Genomic DNA, 27,056 nt, shown 5'->3' with positions numbered 1-27,056 from the left:
GCGATAAAACTAAAAGAAGAAAAAAGAAAAGAAAAAAAGAAAAAAGAAGAAAAAAAAAATACAGGAAAGAAACAAGAATATCCTGCGAAAAGTCTCTCGATAAATAAAATTGCAGCGTGAAACGAGGCGAGCGCACGCTAACGGCGTATCAGCCATGTCGATGATGAAAAAAAGTACAAAATGAAAACGTTGGCTTTTGCTTGGTCTCAAATGTTGTCTCTTTTTGAATGAACAAGCTAATGAAAAGAAAAAGAAATAAGGTAACAGTAACAACAACAACAACAACAACAACAACCAACCAACAACAACTAACAGCAACAACAGCAAGAAAAAATTCATAAGTTTTTTATAGTTCTCTTTTCGAAATTCATTTTCTCTTTCCTTTTTTCTAAAGATATTCTTTCTCTCTCTCTCTCCCTCTCTCTCTTTCGCTCTCTTTCTGTTTCTCTCTCGCTAGCAACCCTTCATCATAATCGCACACCGGCGCCGAGTCCGCGTGTGCGAACGTAGGAGGAGGAGGAGGAGGAGGAGGGCGTGAATTATGTCTCGCGCGAGATGTCAAATTGCTCGCCATATCGTAAAATATACAACTCCGCGCGCTGTGGGAAACATTATGTTCTCCTCTCCCTCCCTCGTTTCTCTCCCTCTTCCACCAGCTATTCCTCTCCCACTACTTCTATATTCCACTTCTCTCGATCTCTTTCTCTTTCTACCAATATGCTATATAAGTGTGTTTATATCATAACTGTGCATACGGTATGTGTGTGTGTGTGTTGCGTGCGTGTTGCATCTCTTTCTACCTCTCTTCGTGAATATTTGTTCATATCACCTCGGTCCTTCTCCCACCGCGTCACGAGCCAAACTGGTGACTGCGAGAGGTCCCGCGAGTAGACTGTTATCCCCACTCCACCTACCACTCGCGACCCCCCACCCTTCCGCGAATAACGCGCCTCTGGTTAACGCACCGCGATCCACATTTTTGGTAAAAACGTTTAATGCTCGTATATACTATTAAACCATACCGATTTATATACAAGCACGGTATCATTTTTTGTTTTTATTCTTCAAATTTAAATTTACTTTTTGCTTTTCTCAATATTCTTATTTCAATACTATTCATAAACTTTCTATTATTATTATTATTATTATTTTCTAATCTTACTAATTGAATTTGATTTATATCAATATATTAATTCATACGAACGATCAAGTTTAATATAATAAAAAGAGCATCAAGTGTTAACCCATATTGCGGATTTTCTCTATAGAAATTTATTTCAATATTTTATCGTATTTGATGATGACGATGATGATGAATATAAACGATAAAATGTTTGACAAGTAAAACGGATTTCTAACGAATCACGCGAGTATTGTTTAACTTAAAGATATAAAGTCACCACTCACCGCGGGTTAAGAGAACTCGTAGAATATCGTATAGATACCTGGCTTCAGGCGTAGATCCGACCGCGATCTTATTTAGCAATCTTCCCGCCACGCCCTGTGTCTAATCATTAGACGAACCTCAGCTTCGTTCATTAATAAACCAAAACCAGGCCCACACACGAGAAACTTATGTGAAATAAAAAGAGATAAAATAAGCTAAAGAAAGATGGACAGAGAGAGAGAGAGAGAGAGAGAGAGAGGGAGAGAGAGAGAGAAAGATAGTCATGTCAAAAGTCCGAAAGAGTCCCGAGGGATCGAACGAGGAAACAGAAGAGGGTGGAGAACGCAAACGCTCCTCGACCTTATGGTCTTCTTTCTCTCTGTTTCTATCTCTCCCTCTCTCTCTTTTTTCTTCTTGTAAATCGTTCGTACGAAATTGTCGAATCATCGACCGTCAATAAATACCGATCGATCTTGCGCCAGCATCTATTAATGACTAAACGTCGACCTAACTAAATTAACCGTGACTAAAGTGCGTTTAACTCTGCTATTCTCTTGGTTACTCGAGAAACCATTGTTTCTGTATCGATAATTATGACGATCTTGATTCGTCAGATGATGTCAAAGATATTTATATATAAATCAACGAAACTTGTATGTATCTTTGTATATACGAGAATGATCAATTTGATGAAGAATAATAAAATTGTTTCTATGTTAGGTTTTTTATTTTTAAATCCACATACCTATCTTGCGATCTTACTTTCATAGAATATTTTATTTCTTTTTCTATTCGAATTAGTATCTATCAAATTATTGCATATTTTCTATCTTTCTCTCTCTCTCTCTCTCTCTTATTGTCAGTTAAATTTTGATAGAAAAATTTAACGATTCTGTTGCATTACGTTTCGTAAATTTTGTTTTCAATTTAAATTATTTTCTTGGAAATTATTAAATATTTATTTTATTTTTTATTAAATATTTTCTCTCTGTCTCTCTCTCTCTCCCTTTCTTTCTGTAGTTTTTCTTTTGTATACTTCCTGTCGTTTTAACAAAATTGTCCGTCGAGACATTTTTACGACACTTAATCCCGGACGTATACGTAAATAATTTTTCTTTTTCGTCGCCTACTGTAGAAATTACTCGAGTAAATCCTTCAAAGACGGAAGCGAGGACAGAAAAAATCCCATCTCTTGTAGATTTATCTTGTAGTTTTGTTTAGAGAATCAAGAGGTGGAAGAAAGAAGAATAAGAATGGTAAAGAAATGTAATCCCAAGTAAGGAACCTTTCACGAATAGGTGTGGAACATCAAAGGGTGTGTTAAATACAAAATACAATTGTAATCTTCCAAGAATCCAAAACTAACCGAAAGAACCGTACTTAAATACTCACATATATACATACATACATACATACATACATACATACATACGCACATATAGAATGAAAGAAGATTCGGGGGAGTATTTGCAACTGGGAAACACAATTAGTTCCAGTTTTCAAAACTCCGAATGCTAATCCGAATACCGACAGGAAAAAATGTCCCGTTTGGAAAGATTTTTCATTTGGGTCCTCACTCGTATCGCATTTAAAGTGAAAAATTTTGTCAGTAGGCAGACAGACAGACAGAGACAGAGAGAGAGAGAGAGAGAGATTCTTTAGTTGGTTCCGATCGAAGAGTATGGAAAAGCCCTTTTGGCAAGGGCCGCTCAACCGACCTCGGTCGAATAGAAAAAGAGAGTCTTTTGGGACCGACTGATGATGGACAATAGAAACCTTAACGAGCCGTATCCCTGTCTCTTTTCTTGTTTTTTTTTTTCTTCTTCTTCTTCTTCTTTCCTTTCCTTCTTTTTCTCTCTCTTTCTCTCTCTCTTTCCGTTCTTGTGCAATGCCGTTTAGCACCGGTGTACAAAGAGGACCCACAAAGCAAGATTTTACATTCTGTCGGCACGCACCAAACCCTCCTCCCTCCCTCCTCTTCTACGTTTATCTCATTCTTCTTCCAAAAAGATAGAAAAAGAAAGAGAAGGAAGTGTTCAAAGCAGAGTAAAAGATTCTCCTTCTCCCCCTCTCCCTCTCGTTCTCTAACCGCGCAAAAATCTCAACGTCTGCTTCAATGAAGAAAAAAAAGTAACTGTACCTATAAGCATGTATACATGTGTATTTATAAGGGATGAAAAGTTCATGGTAGCCACTTTTCGCCCGAATGAACGACCTTTGAAATATTCAAGAGGGTCCTCTAGATTCTAAATACGAGCAAACACGCCTCTCCTTCACGCGTACTTGGAAGTCTTTTCTTCCTTCCTTCCTTCCTTCCTTCTTAAAAAGAGTGAGTGTGAGAGAGAGAGAGGAAGGGAGAGAAGAAGGCCTATTTGGAAACTATTTTAATCGCTTTTAATCTCGTTGCCTCATCGAAAAGTCCAACCCCTCTTTTCTTGTTCGAGAAGTTCTTAATGACGATCGAATTAACCTTCCATCCGAAAGATTTCGATTATTATTCGACATTGATTAGGTATTATTACGTGAACGAGAGATTGTTAGATTTATTAGAATACATTTAAAAGAATTATTTGACAATAATTCTATCGACAAGAATAATCTTGTAAAAGTAAAAAATAAAGAGAACAAGAAATTCAATTATGAAATATAAATAATTCTAATTTAATTTAAGAGAACGCGAAAAAATGAAGCGAATTTTACTAAACATTATTTTTCCACAAGAAATTATTCGATTAATAATGAAATGTATGTGGCTTGCTTGTTTGCTTTAAAAATGATTTGTTTTTTTTTCTTGTTTTTATTATTATTATTATTATTCTTTAATTATCCAATTAAAATGAAGCAAAGTAAGGTGAAAAGAAAAGAGATATGTATACTTCCAAAGTCATTTCAGTTGAAATAGGTTTAAATTTCAAGTTGTGACGAAGTGAGACTCGAGCTACCAAAGGTTGGAAAGATAACTCGAGTTGTCATTTCGAAAAAAGGGCTTTTCGGACGTACGATCTTTCTCTCTCTTTCTCTCTTTCTCTCAGTTTCTTTCTTTCTTTCTTTCTTTCTACTCCTCGTCCAAGAAGAAACGAAAGAACGGAGATATTCAATTACTGTAGATCGGTGCTAAGATATGCTCTGGGTTGTGACAACTATATACAGGCGGGGGTCACTGAACAACGAAAAGAAAAAAGAAAGTGCGGGGGAAAAAAAAACGGACAAGAAAAATATAAAAATTTCACCTTCCACGAATAAATATATATATCATATGCTTTGCATGGCAAAGAATATCCTTTCTATTCAGGGCCGTATTATAAAACAAATTTATTAAATTGTATCAAATATACAAATTTAACGAAAACGATGATTTACTTTGGTATTTGAATAATTTAAATATCGTTTTGGGGATTGATCGTAATCGAAGATTTAACAAAATAACAAAAAGTAACGTTTCATTTGGTATGCGAATAGGAATCGCAATTATTTGGACAAATGTATTGGGGATTAAAATTCATCTCGTTAGAAATAGAAGAAAGAATATGTAGATTGGAAGACATCGAATAGTGTGAATCGTGAAAAATTTGTATCAAGGATGCCGTGCGTGCCTGGTAATTCTAGAAGGAGCAAAGAAGTCTCCTCCTATCTTTCTTACGTCGGGAGTTTCAGAAAATCTTTGAGTTTGATCTCTTGCCACCAAAGAAAAAGAGACCACGACGATGACGACGACGACGACGACGAGTGGTGGGTGAAAGTAAGATAAAGAGCGAGAGCAAAAATACAAAAAAAAAAAATAAAAAAACAAAAAAGAAAAGAAATAGGAAAGATAAAAGGAGACAGAGAAAATTAGTTGGAAAGAGAGAAAGGGATCGGTCGGTAGGATGTTGCAGGAGCCAAGCAACACGTGTGTCCTGCTAGTCTTTCTTGGCGTTTACATAAACACGTATAAACGTCGTGTATAACCCGTACGAGAGAAAGAAAGATAGAGAATCCTCTAAAGAAAATGAGAAAGAGAAAGAGAGAAAGAGAGAAAGAGATTTGAGAGGTGAGTTGTGTTGCGTGTACGTGAGAAGCTCTCACAACGGTAGCATCCCGACTCAGATAACAAGCAGGGATATACGACTCTAAACTGCACCTACGTGCACGAGAACGGGCTACCGAATTTTCAAGAAATCAAGATTCCTACCCTGCGATTTTTCGGAACGCACCTCGTCACCTACCTAGCTCGCTGAAAAAAACCGGACAACCGGTGCTATGTCTATCTTTCTGTTCTGTTTTTGTTCCGTTCTGTGTCCGACGGTAACTCGATCTCTTAGAATTAATATTTTCAACTTTTTTCGTTACCTTTACCTTTCGATCAATTATTTGTTTCCTTATAATGTCGATTATTTTATTAACTTCTATTTTTAATTATATTATTATAATATTTTTCATTTGGATATATCTATCATTGGGAATTTATTAATGTATTTTAAATTAGCTCGTGATAATCTTATCTCAAAAAAAGTACAAGTATCTTTTTACATATAAATTATATTAACATTTTAATCTCGTAGTGGGGGGGAGGTGTAATAATTCTATAAGTATTTTTAACTAACCTCTAATAGATCCCTCTACTTAAATCAACAATTTATTTTACCATTGAATCCTATCGTTTAAATATCTATAATTTATTAATAAACTAAAATATAATTAGCTTAGTAAATAATTAAAAATAACAATCTATATTAATTTCATTATAATAAAATAATTCATTATTATAAAAGAATCATTTTTCCAAGATGAAAGACAATAAACGCCATTTTCTATGAGCATTGTAAAGATCGATCCATCCTCTCTAAGGGTATAACCGAAAAAGAAACACCCTCTCTCTCTCTCTCTCCTCCCTAGTATTATATGGGTCATCCTTTTGTCTTATCTCGACACGATCTGGAGGTGGTGGTCTCTAACATGCTTACCAATAGAAAGAGAAAGAGAGAGTTGTTTGGGCCTCCCTCTAGCTTCGAAACGACCATCGCATTGGCGTACGCTCAAGCGAGATGAGAAAAGAACTGCACGCACACGTATTATATATATATGCTGTGTATGTGTGTTGTATGGATGAACAAGAGAGAGATAGAGTGAGAGAGTGAAGGAGAGGGAGAGATGAAACGGACAAACACTCGAATTACCTTAGAAAAGAAACATCTGCCGATGGCGCTCTCCCTTTCATAGCCAACATGGCGGAATGATCGGCGCATCAACTGGTAGTTAGGCTTGCCCACGGATTTGCGGTTCTCTTTTCCTCCCCTCTTTCTCTCTTTCTCTCCCTCCCTCTCTTTCTTTTTTCTTTTCTTTTTCTCTTTCACACCGTCTTTAGTTCAGATTTTCACTTCGGCTACTGAAAACGTTCGCAATTTTCTACCAAGGGAATAAACTCTTGAGAAAGATTAGTACCGGTTAGAAAAGCAAACGATACTAAAGGTAAATATTGAGATTCTTTGACTATGTGTGTGTGCAAGTTCAAGTGTTTACGAATGTGTGAGTTAGAGATAAATCGTTCCCAAAAGTTGGGCCCTACTTATTCGAGTCTCTCGGAGTATACGGTTCTTGTTGATATTTCTGGCACGTGCTGTGCAAATATATTATTTTGTAGTTACTGTGTATATATTGTAGGGGGGAAAAGGATTATTGGATAAGTCAAAGATTTTTTATTTTCATTTCGACGAGGTTTTAGAAAAATTAATTAACCCGAATACATATTATGATATTCTTGTCTTAAGATAAATATAACATTCATTTTTCTTAAATCTTACTTTCGTAAACGGTAACTTAAAAAAACATTTCATTTACAGTAAAATACACATGAATTTGTTCCATTTCTTAATTAAATTTGACTTATATTACAATGTTCAGATACGATTGTAATAATAAACAAATTACATTACAAAGTTGATCAAGATTTTATTGCGAGTAATGACAATCTCTAAACTGAAAATCTGTTCTTTTTTTTTTGGATAAAAAAAAAAAGAAAAAGAAGAAGGAAAGATCGAAGAACGTTAAAACACGATTTAAGAGAAAGAGAGAAAAAAAATGTATAAAAAGAAAGTGAGAACCGATGTAATCAATTTAGAGGAAAGATCTGCGAGCCATCTGAAGTTCTTATCTAAATCCAATATCTCGCGAGCTAATCCTTAGAAAGATCGATCCGGAACGATCTTGGAAACTTTTCGATTCTAATCGAAGTATCCGATCGGTTTGCCACGTAGTTGATCGTTTCGCGCGTCTATTTATTCTTTTTCCACCTAATAATAATAATAATAACAATAATAATAATAATAATAATAATAATAATAATAATAATGGTAAGAAGAGAAAGATAAAATATTAGCTAGATATAGAATAATATGAAATATATATCTCTCGTTTTCAAGTTAATGTAGAACGCATAACAAGGAAATTATCCACTCGAGAACTCTAGTAGAATGGATAGGAAGAGATCATAGTTGAAAAAAAAAAAAAAAAAGAGAAAGAAATAGTATGAGCAAAGAAATAGGTCGAAGGCCCTAGTACGCATAAACAGAAATAAGGGTCGGTTTCTTTTTTGGGTGAGGTTGGCAACAATGTGTTCAGTAGTGGACCCAAGACTGCTATCCTATCCGAGACACACAATGCTGAAAAATCATCCATTATCCTTCGCGCGAGTCCAAGAAACCCATAGAAGAAAAGTAGAAGGAAATATGATAAAGTATGTGTGTATATATGTGTATGTGTGTGCGCGTGTGTGTGAGAAAGTGAGAATGAGTTTAGGATAGGATAAAAGTGGTTGCAACTTTCAGGCCCCGACAGGACAATGGTTTACGCCCATATATCATTCCGAGGTTTTTCCTGAAAACTGTACTTCAATGAGTTTCCTTTTTAAGGGGAAAAAAAGAAAGAAAGAAAGAGAGAGAGAGAGAGAGAAATATAAGAAAAAAAAAAAAAAAGAAAATTTTAGTCTGTTTTTCATCCTTGTTCTCTTCTCTTTCAACTAAACTTTGACTTTTCTTATTTTTCATTCTTCTTTTAACAAGCTACCAGATTTCTTTTAGAACTTTCAAGAAAACGTTAAGAGTCCTAAATCTTTCGGCAGTTGTTCCCGCGTTAAACGGGATCTTCATAAATCTCGAAATAATCGTTAACGATCGGAAATCAATATATGAAAGAAACGAAAAAAGAAAATGGAAAAAAGAGAAGAAAAGAAAAGTTAACTTTCTCCTTACTATTTTTTCGTAATACTAATTTCTGTATCATTCTCGTCCCCAAAAGAGAATTCCACGAAATATCAAATCGTCTCGATCAAAGTCACGCGCGATCTCGATGTGTCTCGAAGAAATTACAAAGAATAAGAATGAAAAAAAAAGCAAGAAAAAATTTATCTACCCTTCGGATTGGCTTATTTTATTATCTCTAACAGCTGACTTAGACGGACATATACGCACTCGCGATTAGGATCGACATTTTTTTCTAATCCAGTCATTTGTACCTTATATTATTCCATTTGGAAACTAGACGAATTCCAAACGCGGATTGGCGATCGTCCTAACGCGCAACGCATACACACGCATAAAAATATATATATATACACGTATACGAGGAGTATGCGCATCGATAGATAGAGTTGGAAAAGATGAACGAAAGAGAACGAACACATCGATGCACATTCGTAAGTACGCGCGCGCGCGCACGCATAAAGAGAAGAAACTCGCACAAAACTTATACATAAACTTAAAATACTTTCGAACGGGATTTTATTCTTGGTGAACTTGTATCTCACTTTCTTTCTCTCTCTCTCTCTCTTGCTCTCGCTCTCTCATTCTTTCTGTTCGATCCCAGCCGTAGCCAAAACGATTATAATAACTATTTTATCCGGCGCGGATCTGGGCCATTGTGCCTCCCCATTCTGAAAGTCATAACACGGTGCCTACACTGCCCTTCGGGATCCACCACTCTTCTCGAGGGTCCCCTTGGATACGCATACCATTACAACGTCTCTCTCTCTCTTTCTCTGTCTGTCTGTCTGTATAAATGTGTATGCGTGTTTCCTAGCAAAGCACCTTCGTTTCAACATGCACCACCACCATGAATTTCGAGTTTCGAAGAACTCGCTTTAAACTATACTTCTAAGATACTCTCATGTACGTTTTTCTATCTATGTTTATATGTGTGTGTATATATATATGTATGTATGTGTATGGATATATAAATGTGGATAGTAGTTACGCGTGCACGCGAGTATGCCAAAGGCAATATTTCATGGCATATTGTTGCCATCTGCACACGCACAGATCCATAGAATGGTCCATATGAATGTTAGAGAGAAAGAGAGAGAGAGAGTAAAAGTGTATGTGCGTGTGTATGTGTGAGAGAAAGATAGACGAAGTCACACGTTTTATTTATCTGCTATTTATTTGCCAACGCTAGAGCTACCGTCCTTCCTCCCCCCGACGTCCCTGTTGGGGACAGATTTTCAAAGTTATTAATCGTTCAGTTTTGCTTGTGGAAGGAGTGCAAAGAAAAGAATGAAAAGGATTTCAAGACTATCCTTTCATACGATTCAACTTTTTTTATAATCCCCATGGATGGTATGGTTGTTGTTGGCACTATCGATGGGTATGAAGAAATCATAATCAATCTATCGATCATCCTTATCCACGATTTAACCGAATTTAACGTTTACATACACGGATACGGTTTATAAATTTAATTGATCGTTAAATAAATGACGTAACAATTCGTGGTAGAAAAAAAAAAGAAAAAAAGAAAAATACAAAAAGTGTAGTAAGAAAATTTACATTGAAATTCGCACGACGACGGTGGTGTTATAAATTTTCATAAGCGTGGTATATATACGCGTGTGGTAACGTTTGATGCGTGGGGTTGGAAAAAGAGGTGGGAGAAAAGAAAAAAAGAAAAAGAGAAAAGACAAAAAAGAAAATGAAAAACGATTCGAACGATTGAGACTTTAAGTAACAACGTTGAAAACGAGGGAACAGAAACGTGGCTATTTCGACGTTCGAGATAAGCGTCGACACCGTGCATAAAATGCTATCTATCTATCTCTCTCTCTCTCTCTCTCTCTCTCTCTCTCTCTCTTTCTTTCACTGTTACTCTCTTTCTTTCTCTTTCTCTTATTCTCTTTCTTTTTATTTCTTTTCCCTCAGTTCATAAATATTTAAAGCACCTTTCTGTATATGACGTTCAACGTTCTTGGCAGGAGCAATATGCACACTCGCATATGTGTTTGTGTGTATATATATATATATGTGTGTGTGAGTATTATACCGGCCACGTCCGACCGAACGATTTGAATATAATCTTTGTCGTAGCAGATACGTCAATCGAAACTTTCTTATCTTATCGTACTTTTCACACGTGAGATGAATAACGACATCCACGTTGCACGCTGATTATGACAGAAAAGTTAATAGCTATCTATTAAACATTATTTATATAGTGTTCTCTAAGCGAATAAATCAAATTTAATCGATAAATCTTTACACGCGATATAATAATTCCCATACAAAATTCTCTGTTATATGGATTTATTATTCTCGACAAAATTAAACTGATAAATATAAAAATTGTAAATGTCTACTACATTTATAGACTACGATCCAAAAAGTTTCTTAGACAATTTTATAATAAAATTAAATTAATTATAAATTTTTATAATTGTCAGTATCACGCTTGAACGAACTTTACATTTCCACCATTAGCATAGTTTTTATTGTTTTTTCTTTTTTAACGTAATCATAAATAACTTATTTATCAATATATATTTCTGTATCACGTGCACGTAATTAAGAAAAAAAACTTTTTTATTAAACTATATTAATACTCGTTGGCGAATAAAAGTCGAGCGTTTTAAAAGTTCGAGAATTTCCGAGGTAAAAAGAAAGAAAATAAGGATAAAGAGATTTTCATCGCCTTCCATCCCTTATATTTTTTTTTGTTCATCCTATTCTTTTATATATATATATATATATTTCTATTCTTTCTCTACCTTATCAACCCTCGCGCTCACGTTGAAACGCAAAAAAACACGGTTGAAACGAGGAAAAAGGAGGAAGAAGTTGGCCGCCATTTTCACCATAAAAAATCCGCCAAGTTCGCGTTTCCGGCTCGGTCTCTTCTCAAGCCAGAGAGTGCCAGGAGAGGAAAAGCCTCCTCTCTTTTTCCGGAAGAGGAGGGTGGGTGGCTCCCTTTGGCTAAAGGAAAAAAGGGAGGGGGTGCGAACCGACGGTAAAATATATTCCAGTCAACTTCCGCTGGAAATAAATAAGAGTCACGCCACACGCTCTTACTACATACACAAACACACACAAACATACATACACACATACACGTACACTTTTACGCGTTCATGCACCCACCATGTACATTTATACATTTACATATACACGTATACTTCACGTACACTTCAACGACTATGGCAATCATTCGTGTGAGAGAGAAGGGAAGAGGGTAAAGAGAGAGAGAGAGAGAGACCTTATCTTTCAATATTTTTTTATTCTTTTCTTTCTTCTTAAGTTTGACCCAACGAAAAGAACCCTTCGACCAACGTAAGATACACGGAAATCGGTACAAACTTTTTTATACCAAAGACTTCTTAATCTCCTTTTAATTACACCTCTCCCCTTTCTGTCAACCATTACCCTACCCCCCACTCCCCAACACATAGATTCTACTTAATAACACTTTTTTTTCTTCTTCCTCTTCTTCTCGTGGAATTTTTTTTGTACATTCAAACTTGCCAATTGTTTCTTTTCCGACGATCATTTACTTTTCGATTTCTAATTAAATTCGATGACAATTAATTATATTTAAGTGATTAGTTTAATTAGAGAAAGAATGAATGACGTGGAAAGCGAAGAATAATATTTAATATTATTTACTATCGTGTGTTAATTTTCATGACAATTTGAATAAAATTTATGACACAGACGAATAATTATCTTCGTTTTGATGCGACAACATTAAAGCGTGTTTTGTTATATAATTTTATAATTGTAATTTTTTATAATCGATCGATAGTTAAATTACGTTAAGAGATCGAAATGTTTGAATGAAATGATTGTTCGTGTGTCGCGATTAATTAAAATTTGGTTGATGATTATTTTTTGCGAATGTTTCGGAATGATACTAATTTTATATATTTTCTTATTTACAGGCGAGAAACCGTTCAAATGCGAATATACCGGATGCGAAAGGCGATTCGCTAATAGCAGCGATCGTAAGAAACACAGTCACGTTCATACTTCGGATAAACCTTACAATTGTCGAGTATCAGGATGCGACAAATCTTACACGCATCCAAGTTCGTTGCGCAAACATATGAAGGTACGTTAAAATTCATAAATAATAATATTGAATTGAATTTGTAAAAGTAATATTTCGTTTTACTTTTCTCGCGCATGCCGAACTAACGTCGCTTATTAAAAATTTTTCTCTCTCAAATTTATTTCAAATAATTCAGATTCGAAGAGAAAAATATACGACAAGTTGAATTTATTAACTGTATCAATGTAGGAAACTATTTTTCTTTCTTCTCGTAAAAAAAAAAAAAAAGAAATTAATTTTCGGACAACTAATACAGTGTAGAAGTAGTAGCACAAGTTAGATACACGAAAATTCGAAGTGAGATTCATGCACGAGAGATTCGCGGGTATGTGAAGTATAACAAACCAAACAAAAATAGATAGATAGATAGATAGATAGACGGATAGATAAAAAAGATAAAAGAGAGAGAGAGAGAGATAGAAAGACGACTCCCAAGATACGCTTAAACCTATTTTACTGTGTACGCGTGTGCGTGTGTGTTTGTATGTTGGAAGAAATTTCACACACTTTCAAGTTCTCTTAACTTTCCTCGATCTGACCGAGGAGATTCGCGGAAGGCAGTCGACGAGATTTGCTCACTGAATTATGAAAGAAGGACGAGGGTGACGGATCCTCCCGGTTCTCGCCCGTTTTCGGCTTGATCCCTCAAACATCATCCCGCATCCCGCAACACACACACATCTCTTTCTCTTTTTCATCATCATTCTCCTTCCTTTCCTTTCCTTTCCTTCTCCTTCTTCTTCTTCTTCTTCAATCTTCTTGACCTTCCAAAGATATTCTCTTCTTCTCTCTATCTTGGATATCGAAACCCCGAAGGTCGTTTTCTCGACACCAAATTCCATTCCACCTTCTCTCTCGTTTTACGATTTATTTTTATCATTTAATTTTCTTCGCGACTGTTAGTTTATAAAAATATATATTATTTTGATAATACATTTTCAATCGATGAAACGTTATGCGAAAATGTTAATCGTTAATCAAAATTGCAATTCTTCTTCTTTTATAATACAATAATCAATATTAATGAATGAAAAATTAAAAAAACAGAAAAATAGATAAGTAACTCGAAAAATATATTTGTCGTTAGCCCTATCATTCTCTCTCTCTCTTATCTCTTCGTTTGTAAGAAAAAAAGATTAAAAATAAAATTGTCGTTATTCGTGTTACAGGTGCATGGGATGACGATAGGGGAAGGTAAGACGGGTGGAGAGTACGAAAGCGAGGGCGAAGAGAGCAGCAGCAGCGGGGGTAGTTTGTCTGTGACCGGTAATACAGAATCACCCCAACCACCATCGGTTGTCCCGACAACGACGACGTCTAACAACCCACCTTCGAGTCACCCTGTAACTCGTGGAACCGAGTTGACGGAGTGGTACGTTTGCCAGCCGCCGACCGTGGCTCCTCAACATAGTCCATTACCAGGTCCTCCGCCTCCTCATCATCTCGGCCATCATCACTTCAATCCTCTGATGCATCATCAAGCGACCGCCTACTAAAAACAACAACCAACGTCCAAACAGCAAAAATATCATTTATCTACTTCTACTTTAACTTCTAATTCTAACTCTTACGACAACTAGTTGCTATCACTCCTCAGATGCATTATCAAACGAATGCCTACTAAAAAATCAATAATCAACATCCAAACAGCAACGGTATCATTTTTACTCTTACAATTATTATCATTCTTCTGATGTATCATCAAGCATACGTGTACTACTAAAAAAACAACACTCAACATTCAAACAGTAAAAATATCATTTCCACTTTTCTGCTTATACTTTTCTGCTTCTATTTCTACGCCAATCCTCATACACTGTCATACCTGTTATTAATTATTCTTATACGTGGATATTCTTTTCTCGATCAATTGCAAGCCCATTCTTCAAATTTGTCGTCAAATGGATAAATGATTTTTCTAAATATACCTAGTGTTAGGATATTTTATTCCAGTCTGTTAACTCTTATTACCACTATTACTGCTACTACTACTACTACTACTATTACTCGCTAACACGAAATCTCGCTGATCTTTCTCCGATACAGCGATATTTCGAATGCAACGTCGAACACGTTCAAACCATCCAACAAGAAAAATGAATGTCAGTCTGTCTCATTGGATTCTTCGTATCTTTCCACTCAACGCGTCTCTTCGACGATGATCTTAGATGTTGGTTGAAATGCTACTCGTTGTTGTTCTTCTTGTTGTGTTGTCACTTTTATACTTTTGTTTTATATTCTACGATAGAAAATATTTTCGCCATACTTTTTATCGCAGACTCGAATTAATATAACGAAGTATAGATTTCTACAACGACATTTCCTTCTTTTTCATTCTTCTACCAATCAAATGCAGATGAAACAACGTGTGGGAAGATAGAACAATCTGAAAAAAAAAAATTCTAATCTTTCAATCTTTTGTTGAATATTTTTACTCTGCATATATTTTATTTTATATTTTTTTTTATAAACGTAAGAATTGCAATTGTCTTACAAGAAAAAAAAGAAAACGAAATATTTTGCTATCCTAAGTATCGTTGCTCGAATAATTTTACGAATGAAACGAAATTTCAATCATTTTTAATAAACTTGCCTATTTCCATTGTGTATTCTATTTTTTTTTTTTTTTAATAACTCTTTTTTATTATAACGACGAATTTTTTTCGGAAATTAATTTTTTTTTAAATCATAACTACAAAATATGATGGAATAATTTTATTAAACGAAATTGCAACGAAATTAAGATTATTAAATTCAATGAAGTGTGTTATACGACACACACACACGCGTTTATTTATTATTCTTTTTTTTCTTTCTAATTTCTCGAAAAGAGAACTTTTCAAAATGGTTGTTGCGTGTATTCGACTCTGAAATTCAATAAAGTGAAAGAAACATTTTCTTCTTTACTTTGATAAAAAAAGAAATGATCGAACGATTGTGTATGCGAATGAGAACACATGAAATAAAACACAAAAACACACATGAATAGAAACAAACGTGAACACTAAATAACACATAAACAAATTTTTATGTCTCAAAAGAATGAAAGATAGAATTAAGCTAAGATACAGTCTTTATGTGATAAAGTATTTTTTTTTAAAGGATGGAGAAAAAAAAAGTGAGAGCATGAATACCAAAAAGAATACAAAACTAAACAAACGCATAAATAAATAAATAAACGTATACAAAGGAGACAAAAATAATTACAGCGGTGATGTTCAAATTGTGAGTCTATCTAAAAAAAAAATTAAAAAAAAAGAAAAGTAATAAAAAAAAATATAAAAAATAAAAAGGAAGAAAGATCCTTCCAGAATAAGGAAAATCTTTTAAAAAATAAAAAAAAAATTTTAAAATATTTAAAAAAATTAGCATAGATTTACAAGCAAAAACAAAAAAGATGTACAATTTCAGTCACTTTTGTGCCTAAAAGATAATTCAAAAGATTTGACGAACAAAGAAAAAGACGATGTTGTTTTAAGGAGCATAAAGGTCACTTTTACTAACGCTCGGAAAAATAGCATATTTTTGTGAATTTTTTAAATAAAAATCTGGTAAGTGCAGAACGCGAAATTTGTTCACAGGTTATTTATTGTTAACTTTTTCAACAACATTAACAAATTTGTCCATTGCAAATCGTTACACAATGACAACGTCACGGTTCTACAAACGGAGCCTCGCATCGAGAACAGTAATTTTGCAAAGCTTCAACGAAAGTAACAAATTTTCAAATATAAACTATTTTTCCGAGCATTGAAATGACCTTATCTCTTAATAAATTAAAAATTAAAACACGTCATCCTCCCCCATCCATTATTTACTTCAATCGAATTTGATATAAATAGATATGGGTTTATGGAATTAGGAAAACAAATAAACAGAATGGGGATTATCGATCGTTTGACGAGAAATTTTGAAAAATCTAATTGATCTCTCAAAACTCGCCCATTTATTTTCATTCCTCGGTGAGAAAATAAAATGGGGAGAAGCGTAAAAACCAAGTTTATATTTTCGTGCAAACGAGATGCATAAATAATTACAAACAAATTTGCGTATATTGCGTGTGCGTCGATAAAATGACGAAAATGATATTAAAAAATTATAGATAAGAAAAATATTAATCTTATGATTAATTTAACAACATAAGTCAATTTTTTAATATAAAAATTATTCGGTAACATCGATCGAATGAAATTTTAACGATAACGTTTATTAACGCACGCACACGCATGTACACATACACGCGTAAATATGTCTATATATAAAAATATAAATATACATGTATAAATATGTAGTATAAAATGGAAGTATTGTAAATAATTAGTTAAAATTGTATAAGATTACGTAATAGATAGAAAGAAAGATTTAAGCGTTTACGATTAAATAGTATGAAAGTAAATAAAAAGAGAAAGAAGAGAGAGAAAGGAAAAAAATAATATATGCGAATGAATCGCGTATATGTGTTCAATCAATACAATTATATTATACTACGGATTTATATTATGTGTGATATTATGTAAATACGAACGAATACGGCAAAAACCATTAGCAATGAGGTATATCGTAATCTATATATGAAACATTAGAAGCGATGTAATAATAATTATTAATTATAAAATTATTAATTTTTAATTATTAATTAATATTATTATTATTACTACTATTTTATAAACGTTTCTACGGTATTATTAATATTATTAATATTAAATCATTATTATTATAATTATAATTATTATTATTATTATTATTATTATTATTATTATTATTATTATTATTATTATTATTATTATTACCATTAATACTGTCATTATAAATATAATTATAATTAGAATTATAGTTGTAATTATTAATAATAATAAAATTATTATTATTATTATTTGTACTTTCATTATACATATGCTTATAATGAAAGAAAAAAAATAAAAAAGTAAAAGATACAAATAAATAATAATGACAAATATCACCAATGTATTATACATTACATCAGATATATTTCTTTCACAAAATTGTGGAAATATATTGATGATATGTCGCTATATAGATTAAAATGTTACAAGCATTTACATAATTCCTTCATTTTATCTTACATCCATATCTCCTTATTTTTCTTATTATCTTTCTCTCTTTCACGATTATCGGATTGCCCGGAAAGCTTGTGGCGAGTTGTAGTCAAGATTTTACTATTAATTAATGATATATAAATCAAATGATAATAACACTCGAATATTAACGCGATGAACTTCTAATTAATAAATTACGAAAATAAAAGAATAAAAGACGTGATTAAAATTTGTACCAATCTTTGATGAACAAAACGAGAATGAAGGAAAAAATCCTCCATGCGGGAGGTGGTTAGACGAAAATAGAACGAAAAAAAAGAAAATATAACAAAAACCGCGAATAGAAATAGGTTGGGCAGTATTACATTTCGTTTTATTTTTCCTAAGAAAAATATATAATCGGCAGGAATTTTCCGTGGAACGAAATATTTCCACAAATTGAATACTACAAAAAACAAGATCGAACGAGATTAACTTATTTCGCGAATGATGATGCATCCTCCCTCTTTTATCTCCTCCTTCACCATCTTTCCCTATTCCCCCTCCTGCCTCCTCCCAGCAACCCCCATTATCTCTCTTTAGATTTGTTTGTCTCTGTACGATGATCTCGGGCCCACCAAAAATCAAGAATCGAAGAGGAAGAAGAAGAGGAGGTGGAGGTGGAGGTGGAGGTGGAGGTGGAGGTGGAGGTGGAGAGGAAGGAAGAAGAGCAAGAGGGGAGAAGGCATTCTGGTTTTCGCGGAGGTGGTAGTTGGTGGTGGTTGTTGTTATTGGTGGTGGTGGTGGTGGTGGTGATGGTGGTGGTGGTGGCGGCAGCGGTGGAGGTTGCGGCGGCGGATATTTTATTCTACCGGGACAGAATTTATGAACGATCGGGATAATAAAATGCGACGAGGCGCGTTCGCCCACTTGGCGAAGAATATTTCCACGCGGGGAATAGCCGGCAAGCAAGCGAAAATATCGGCCGACTGCTAAACGTTCGCCGTTTGCTTGATTTCGGCCCCGAGATTACGCCGCGATCGATAAATAAAAACCACGAATAATAACGCGCTTCCCAAAAAAAAAAAAAAAAAAAAAAAGAAAAAATTATTCATCTTTTTCATTATTTTATTCTACCACTACCATCACCATCCACCAACTACCCCCCCCCCTTTTTGCTCTTCTTATTTCTTTTTAGATCGACGAAGTAAGTGTTCATTTTGTTCTAATTAAAATATGTTATTTCGTCCAAAAAAAAAAAAACGAGCATCGATATAAAGTGATTAAGAAAAAAGCGTGATAGCATAAACATAATTACGAATTTTTTGTTTGGTTTGATTATTCCATTTTTTTTTATTCTACCTACCGCTTACTCTTTTTCTTTTTTTTTTTTTTTTGGTATTAAACGTTAAATATAGTCATAAGGATTGGTACGAAATTACGTTCGAAATAAGCATAACGATGGAAGTTATCTATAAAAATGTATGTTCGAATAAATATGTGAAATACACATTTCTATATATATATATAAGAAAAATAATTAATCTTTTTCTTTCTTCGTTTTTGATTATCTACCTCTCTCGTTCCTCCTTCCTTTTTACATTGTTAAAGTAAAATAATAAAAAGTAGAAATGATTTACCGATTGTGTCGTAATGAGCGACGAAAAGATCGATAGAAATGATTTAGAAAAGCGTGTTCCATTCCGATCTAATCCATTATCTTCACTATGAAATCTATAACGGATATTTATCATTCAATTTCACCGTCTTACTATCATCTTTCTTCGAAAACAAACAATGAACAAATGCAAGAAAAATTATTACGTACTCGCGAGAGTTTCAGGATCATGAAAGACAATGTTTTTTTTTTTTTTAAGAAAAATTTGATCTTGAACGAAGTGGATCTTCGATGGAAAATCACTTCTCAACACGTTCATACCCACAAGCATAGAAATATTGAAATACACAGAGATAGAGAGACATGAGTATTTAAATACATAATACGAATAGAATCCAAGATTCTTAGAGGAGATTAAACTAAATTGTTTTCTATAGTGGATATATAAATATCATGAAGGGACACTTATTAAACTGGTCTCTTAGTATCTTCCCTCTTATTCTTTCTTTCCTTTAAAAAAAAAGGAAAAAAAAAACGGAAGGCTTGTATGGGTGATGCGAGTTGAAATAAAATAGAGAAAGGAAGCTAAAGAAAGAAACGGAGAAAGAAGAATTCCTCTATGTATACGCTAACCCGTACAATCATACATATACATAGGCACACATACAAACACTTACACGTATAATATGCCAATGTATTGGAAACGTTCGAGCTGCATGGCGCCAGGGATACGTCTAGGCACCTACGCAAGAAAGAAAGAGACAGTAAACCCGAGAAAGCAAAACCAATAAGAGAAAAACAGAAATAACGGATAGAACGATACTATCAGTTAACATATAAGATAAAAAGAAAGATGGAAAGAGATAGAAAGAATAAAAATGGAAAAAAAAAAAAAAGAAAAAAAAATAATGTAGTCTTTATTGCTCGATAAGAAGATGAATTCGTCAGATAATCTCGTTCACGAACGATTCTAGATGATTTTATTAGCCGAAACAACACACGAAAGAGTTTGGAATTTCTATATGTGTGGGGAGATGTGGGGATAGGGATGGGGATGGGGATTGATACCCCAGACGGTGCCACACCATCGTGAAAGAGAAAGATCGCGATGAAGAAAAAAAAGATGGAAGAAAAAAAATAAGAAGAAGAAGAAGAAGAAGAAGAAGAAGATGGGTCGAAGTTAAGTTAAGGTGTCTCTTCGTTGTCTCGAAGTGATCGATGATTTCTAGACTAGCTATTTCGTTTCGATCTAACGAAATAACATACTGGGTTCCCCCCTTTACGTTAGTCGACACCTGAGAAGATGAAATTTATCTTACTTGTAAATGCGTTGCTCTCTTTCAAGATAAAAGAAAAAAGAAAAGGATTGATTTGTTCTTGTTTCGTTGTAGATACGATTAAGATTAGATTTTGAAAGAAGAAGATTTTTTTCCCATATCTATGATACACGTGTATTTGTTATCAATGAATAGATAAGAGAAGATTAAAGAGAATCTATTATCTAGTAGAATGGGAGAACTCGCACAATCAGAGTTTCCATAGGATTTCGGTGAACGATGCGGTGTGACCCTCGTCAATGCCAAATAAATATGTGCGAGTAAGATAGAAAAGAGATAGAGAATAAAAAGATAGAAAAAGAGAGAGAGAGAGAGAGAGAGAGAGAGAAAGAGTTGATGGAAGAAGAAAGATTATTTCCAAGGGCGTTAGAAATAATAATCTTTTCTTTTTACGTTTTTATCATCAATCTTTTCTCCTATGAAAAATAAAATTTCCATTTAACAATACCAATAATATATAGTATTTCATTATTACAAAATTAATAATCGTAAGAATGAATTATATTAGTATTAAAGACAAAAATTGGATAAAACGATTGAAAGAATCCTACAAAAAACAACTTACATCAATCTTCGATATTTTCTTCTTCAATTAATGAACAAAAATTCTAATTAAATAATTACAACACGATATATATATATACTTAATACACATCGATGAAGAATACATTAATATATTTGTAAAAGAAAAATTCAATGTGTTACTTGTTACGAATTAGTTCGTGTAAGTAGATCGTCGCGTGCCTTTTAAAATACCATACACACGACATTTAGTATTTCACGCGTGCGTGTTTTCACATATGGTTTTTGTTCCTGTGTACCATATACATACTTGTATGCGTACAGGTATGCGTGTGTACACGTGCTAAAAGTGTTTCAATTAAAATAAGCGGAATGCACGAGCTACTACCATCACACTTTATACAACTCTCTTTCTCTTTCTCTTTCACGTGGTTGGATATAATGGTCGTCTAATTAGCTACGGGCTGTTAATCGCAAAGCAAAAACTTTTTTGCAATTACTACTTCTCACACCTTCCAGCATCGCGAAACGCTCGTTTATGGGGCTCCTTATTCCTTTCCCTTGCAATCCTTATTCCCCGTGTATCATTTAACTTTTTTCTTTCTTTCTTTCTTTCTTCCCTCCCTCCTTCCTTCCTTCCTTCCTTTTCTTTATCTTTATCGCAGGAATGAGAGAATATAAAAAATGACATAGAATTAAAAGCAGAAATTTACTCTCGTTAAGGTATACCTGCGTGTACGCACAAGCACACACAATCAACCGTCAATCGTTTTATTTTTCTATACATCGCGTGATCGATATTTATTAAATTTATAAATAAAAATAAGAGCTAACAAATATTAGATACAACAATTAATTTCCTATGTAAAATAATTTAAAAGTAATATACGAATAATGGTCGATGTAAAATCAGTCGAAATAAATGTGCACACATTTTTATATAAATCATTCTACATATTTCCATTATATTGCAAGAATATCAAACCGCAATAAAATCAATCACGCTCTGCCGCCAAATGTATTGCACAAAAATTACTTTAAAAAAAGAAAAAAAAAGGAAACCGAGAGAATAACTAACACCATAAAAAAAAAGAAAAATAATAAAATCGGTAGGAATACGAGATATAAATAAAAAGAATAAAAGAATAAAAAAAAACTCTTACAACACACATCGGCAAGAAAAAAATAAAATCAAAAATATGAAAATGGTTGATCGAAAATCGGTAAGTACACACACACACATACACACGTGTACACGTATACATCGATATATCTCGAACATATATCACGTACGAATGGGATATAGAAGGCGTTAAGAATTTATCGTTGATGTTCAAAGATATATGAGAATCTTTGAAGATTTACAATGACGTGAGAGCGTGCGCGCGTGCGGAAGGTGAAAATTTCTCCCCATGAAGAAAATCAGCCGTAGGAAGTGTGTAAGAAACGAAGGAAGGAAGGAAGGAAGGAAGGAAAGAAGGAAGGAAAGAAAATAAAAAAAAGTTTTAAACACGTGGGGAACAGTGTGAACGGTTCACTCCTTCCGTAGTGAACGACGTAAAACGATGTGTAAGAGGATTAAAAGGCTCACCCAATTGGTGTCCATTACCGGCTCTGTCCACCTTGTAAATCCACCATAAAGCCATTGATAAATCGTAAATGCTAAACTCTCCTCCTCGAATCCACGAACGAGACAACTATTTTTTGTCTATTTCTATTCACGCGGAGAAAAAAATTATTAATCAATTAGAATAATGTCTCTTAATATAGGGATGATTAATATATTATATTATAATTCTTCGTGCGATATAAATTTGTCAAGATTTTTTATATTTATGATCTGTATTTAATATATTATGATTTGAAACATTTTAATTGAATGCATCTAAAATATTTTCGAATACAGAAAATTATGAATAAAATATACACGAGATTAGTTTGATAAGCATTTCCATGCGAATATAAAATGTAAACGTATGAAATGAATGATCATTTAAAAAAGAAAAGAACAGTCTAAGGAACGTGATAAGGTGACAAAAGACCTCGTTGAAAGTTAGTAATAAAGAAAAAAGTAAAAGAACGTGGGGGGTGTGGTTAGCTTTCACACAAGTTTGCGCGTCTTTGTCGCACGATAAAAAAGTATCCATTCGAACTGTTGCTCTTGATAGGTTGGTGTTAAAGGGTTAAGGGCTGTGCTCCCGCACAGCTAAGAAGTAGAGAAACCGTTCTCGCGTGTTTCCTTTGCACGATCGTGCGGATCGCAAGATCGCTTTGAATGAATAATGCACGTTTGCCGAGGCTGCGTTCGTGTGCATTCATATTCTTTCCTCTCTCTCTCTCTCTCTCATTCGCATTTATAGTCGTATCTTCGCACGATGCGTACGCATATATTTATATCCGTATATTTGTGCGTTATAATACGGTGGCTGAACGCAAAATTCTTCAAATTAATTGGGATTAAAAATCGGAATAATTATTATTATTAATAAAGTTTTATTAGGACAAATATTTCATTATTATTTCGTGAATTCATCAGTTCGATCATTCCAATATTTATTTAGAATTATTAAACAATCTTTTGTTTATTCCTTTCTATTTATTTAAATAATATATTTGAATAATTATATAATTTTATATTACATATAAGAAATATTAAATTTAATATTTTATTATTTATTTTTTTATTAATTATATTTATGAATATATATCCGTGATTAATATTATATTCGTGGAGGAAATAATTTTGAACGAAATTAATTTGACGAACAAAATTTGCCACGAGAGAAAAAAATGTTTTGTAATAAATTAATCAGGGTAAAAATTAAAGTCGACTAACAAAAGGCCGATAAATATTGTTTATAGGAAGAAAAATGTCCATTCGCGAGGGATCGAAGAAATGGGCGATACTTTATCGAGCCACCGTATGTAAGTGCTCGTACGTATGATCTACGGGGGTTATTACAACGGCAGCGAGGTAGGACTTGCTTGCCCGTACGAGAATACACTTTCTACTCTTTGGCCCCTGCCACTATATATAACATTCTTGCCTCTCTTCCACCTCCACCTCCACCTCAACCTCCACCTCGTCCTCGTCCTCGTCCTCGTCCTCGTCGTCCAGGTTGTCGTCGTCTTTAGTCGGAGAGAATCTTTCCAAGTAAATACGATTCATGCAATTCACATGCAATTCACAAACCAAACGATCGACCCATAAAACGAAAATTTGCACATTTCTTTTATCCTTCATTCTTCTCCATTTATTTGCCCTAATTTTTTGTTTTTTTTTTCTTTTTCTTTTTGTCTTTAAATCAGACAACAAATTTGGAATAAATTTGAAAATTACTCGAAAAATTTGTTTTTGTTCTTATGGAAGATTAAATTCAATTATTTTGTCATACGAAATTTTATGTCTGTTAGTTTGTATAATTATTATTATTATAATAAATATTTATATAATTCTCTGATACACAAAATTGCATTCGAAAGAAAAAAAATATATATATATGTGTAATACTTTTTTATTATAAATATATAATATATATATTATTATCCCTCTCGTAAGATTTATGATATATTTTATTGTCCTGATTTCTCGAGATAATTTATACAGTGTTATGCAAGGAGCATGATGAAAAAGGAAAGAATATAAAAATCGAGATCGTTCGTGCACCTACACGATCAACGGATTAGAAAGTACAGTCTGATCCAAAAGTTTCAATAGGCTGTTCCAAAATTCTTAAATAATTTAACAAAAAAAATGAATTACGTGCTCATTTTCAAAACTTTTTGAATTCGAAAATTACAAAAGTTTAATTCAAAACCTAAAAAAAAAACAAAAGAAGAAAAAAAATAATCTCTTTTTTTATACTACAAAAAAATCGTGTCGTATTTATGGGAAAAATTAAATGAAATTGTTGAAGATTGAGAGTAAAAAGATTTTCCCAAATTTATACAAAGATTATTTCGAATGAAAAAATAAAAAGATAACAGATGGAAGAAGGGAGATAAATTGATGAGAAAAGTGTAGAAAGAGAGGAACGACGAGAGAATGAGAATGAGAGCCGGAAAGTGCAATTTGTAGTCGTTCTCATTTGTCACTGCATTTCCCACTACTACTATCTCACTCCCACCCACCCCCATCCCTCCTTCTTTTTCCTCATCCTCCTCATCCACTTTCATTCGCCATTCTCTCACTGACAATTTCTACTACCTTCTTCTAGTTCTACCTATACAACACTCACACACACGTGCATGCAACTATCTTCCTCATTTTCTCTCTCTCTCTCTCTCTTTCGCTTTTTTATTTTTTTATTTTTTCCTTCGCTACTTCTTCTTCTTCTTCTTAATCCAAATTCTCGTCTCGAATTCGAATCAAATGATTCTCGCGTGATAAACGGAGCATACGAGATAAAATATTATAATACTTTTTTTACGGGATCGCATAAGATGAAATTATTGAAAATAAAAATAAAAATGCAATTATTACTGTGCACAAATAAATATAAATCTTACGATTTGAAACTTTACAAATCCACGAAAATAATTCGACAAAATGATTCCCTTAAATATTCGCAAATAAATAACAAATATTATTAAAGTAAATACAAACGATTATCATGTTTTGCGAAAATACAAAAAGTAAAAATTAATAGTACAAAATTTACGATTCCCAATCTCCTGTTCGACTCCCCCATTTACCCACTTTTTCCTTGAATATTCCCCCTCCCAGGCCAGAAACATGGCGAATATAGGCTCGGTATAAACGGATACAAAAAAAAGTTATTGTCGAGGTCCCTCTCTTCTTCTTGAGACTTCAGCAGCATCCATGGTGTATAGTAATGACTTCATAAAAAGGCTAAGTTCTTCGAAGTAGTAAGAGAGGAAAGATAGAAAGAGAGAGAATAATTCGATTTCCTTGAAGAGGAGGAGGTCCACGGAAGAAGAAGGTTTGGATTCGAACGGGAGAACATTTTAAAAAGAAGAGAATCTCTTATGAGAGGGTGGGGGAGGTAAAGGGGTTGAGAAAAGAGGCGGTGGGGAGATGGTCGAGCATGGTTGTGACCGTGGTGGATGCTGGGGAACGACGTATTCTGGTGTATTAACACGTAACACATCAAAGCCACGTCATACGTGCACACCTGCGGCTGCTCGTGCAGTGGACAAGGCACACGCACTTACGCTTTATTTATGTCCTGTAAAAGCCGTGTTTTCGACTCGCACGACTCTCTCTCTCTCTCTCTTATTCTTTTCATTCTATTACTTTTTCTTTTTTCTCTTTTGATTTTTGTCTTTCTCTTTCTAACTAGTGGATAAGCCAAAGGTTCGTTCGTTCGTTCGTTCGTCCTCCCATTCACGTGGCCCGGTTATAAACGTCCACGTAAATTCGAAGCTGGTTAGATATCGTAAAATAGTGGGATATGCTCGATACGGCCGGTGGCCTGGCACAGAAAATCATAAACTCACGGGACCCGTGGTTGCTAGTTGCCTTCGCGTCGTGCCTTTCCTTCACCGGAAGGCCAACAAGCAAACAGGATCGTCCTGCCTATTAGCCCGATTGCTTGCTGACTTTCCAATTTTTATTTCTATTTATTTCTTTTTCTTTTTCATTTCATTTCATTTCTTTCTTATTATTTTCAAAATATTTTTTCTCGACAATCCAATACCGTCGTTAGAACGTTTACTTTTTAGATGAAAACTTACTTTGTTCTCGAAGTATCTGATAGTATTTTTCATATTCACACGTTTTTTTATTATTCGTTGTAATTTTTGTCTTGTTCCATTACAATAGAAATAAATCTAATCGATCGTAAAAG

General features: G+C 33.8%; 1 protein-coding gene across 1 annotated transcript in view; it reads left to right on the top strand.

Annotated features, from left to right (window-relative positions):
* Positions 1 to 14,678, top strand: part of LOC122522144 (zinc finger protein ZIC 4-like) — a 31,745-nt gene extending 17,067 nt beyond the window's left edge. Inside the window, exons 2-3 of the mRNA XM_043642958.1 lie at positions 12,564 to 12,733; positions 13,903 to 14,678. Of these exons, the coding sequence (XP_043498893.1) occupies positions 12,564 to 12,733; positions 13,903 to 14,229 (497 nt within the window). The 3' untranslated portion in view covers positions 14,230 to 14,678. The remainder of the gene's footprint in view (positions 1 to 12,563; positions 12,734 to 13,902) is intronic.
* Positions 14,679 to 27,056: the final 12,378 nt, after the last annotated feature.

Source organism: Polistes fuscatus, unplaced genomic scaffold, assembly GCF_010416935.1.
Source record: "Polistes fuscatus isolate 324 unplaced genomic scaffold, CU_Pfus_HIC Scaffold5, whole genome shotgun sequence".
Classification (NCBI taxonomy): Eukaryota; Metazoa; Arthropoda; class Insecta; order Hymenoptera; family Vespidae; genus Polistes; species Polistes fuscatus.
This window is presented reverse-complemented; position numbering and strand designations above follow the sequence as displayed.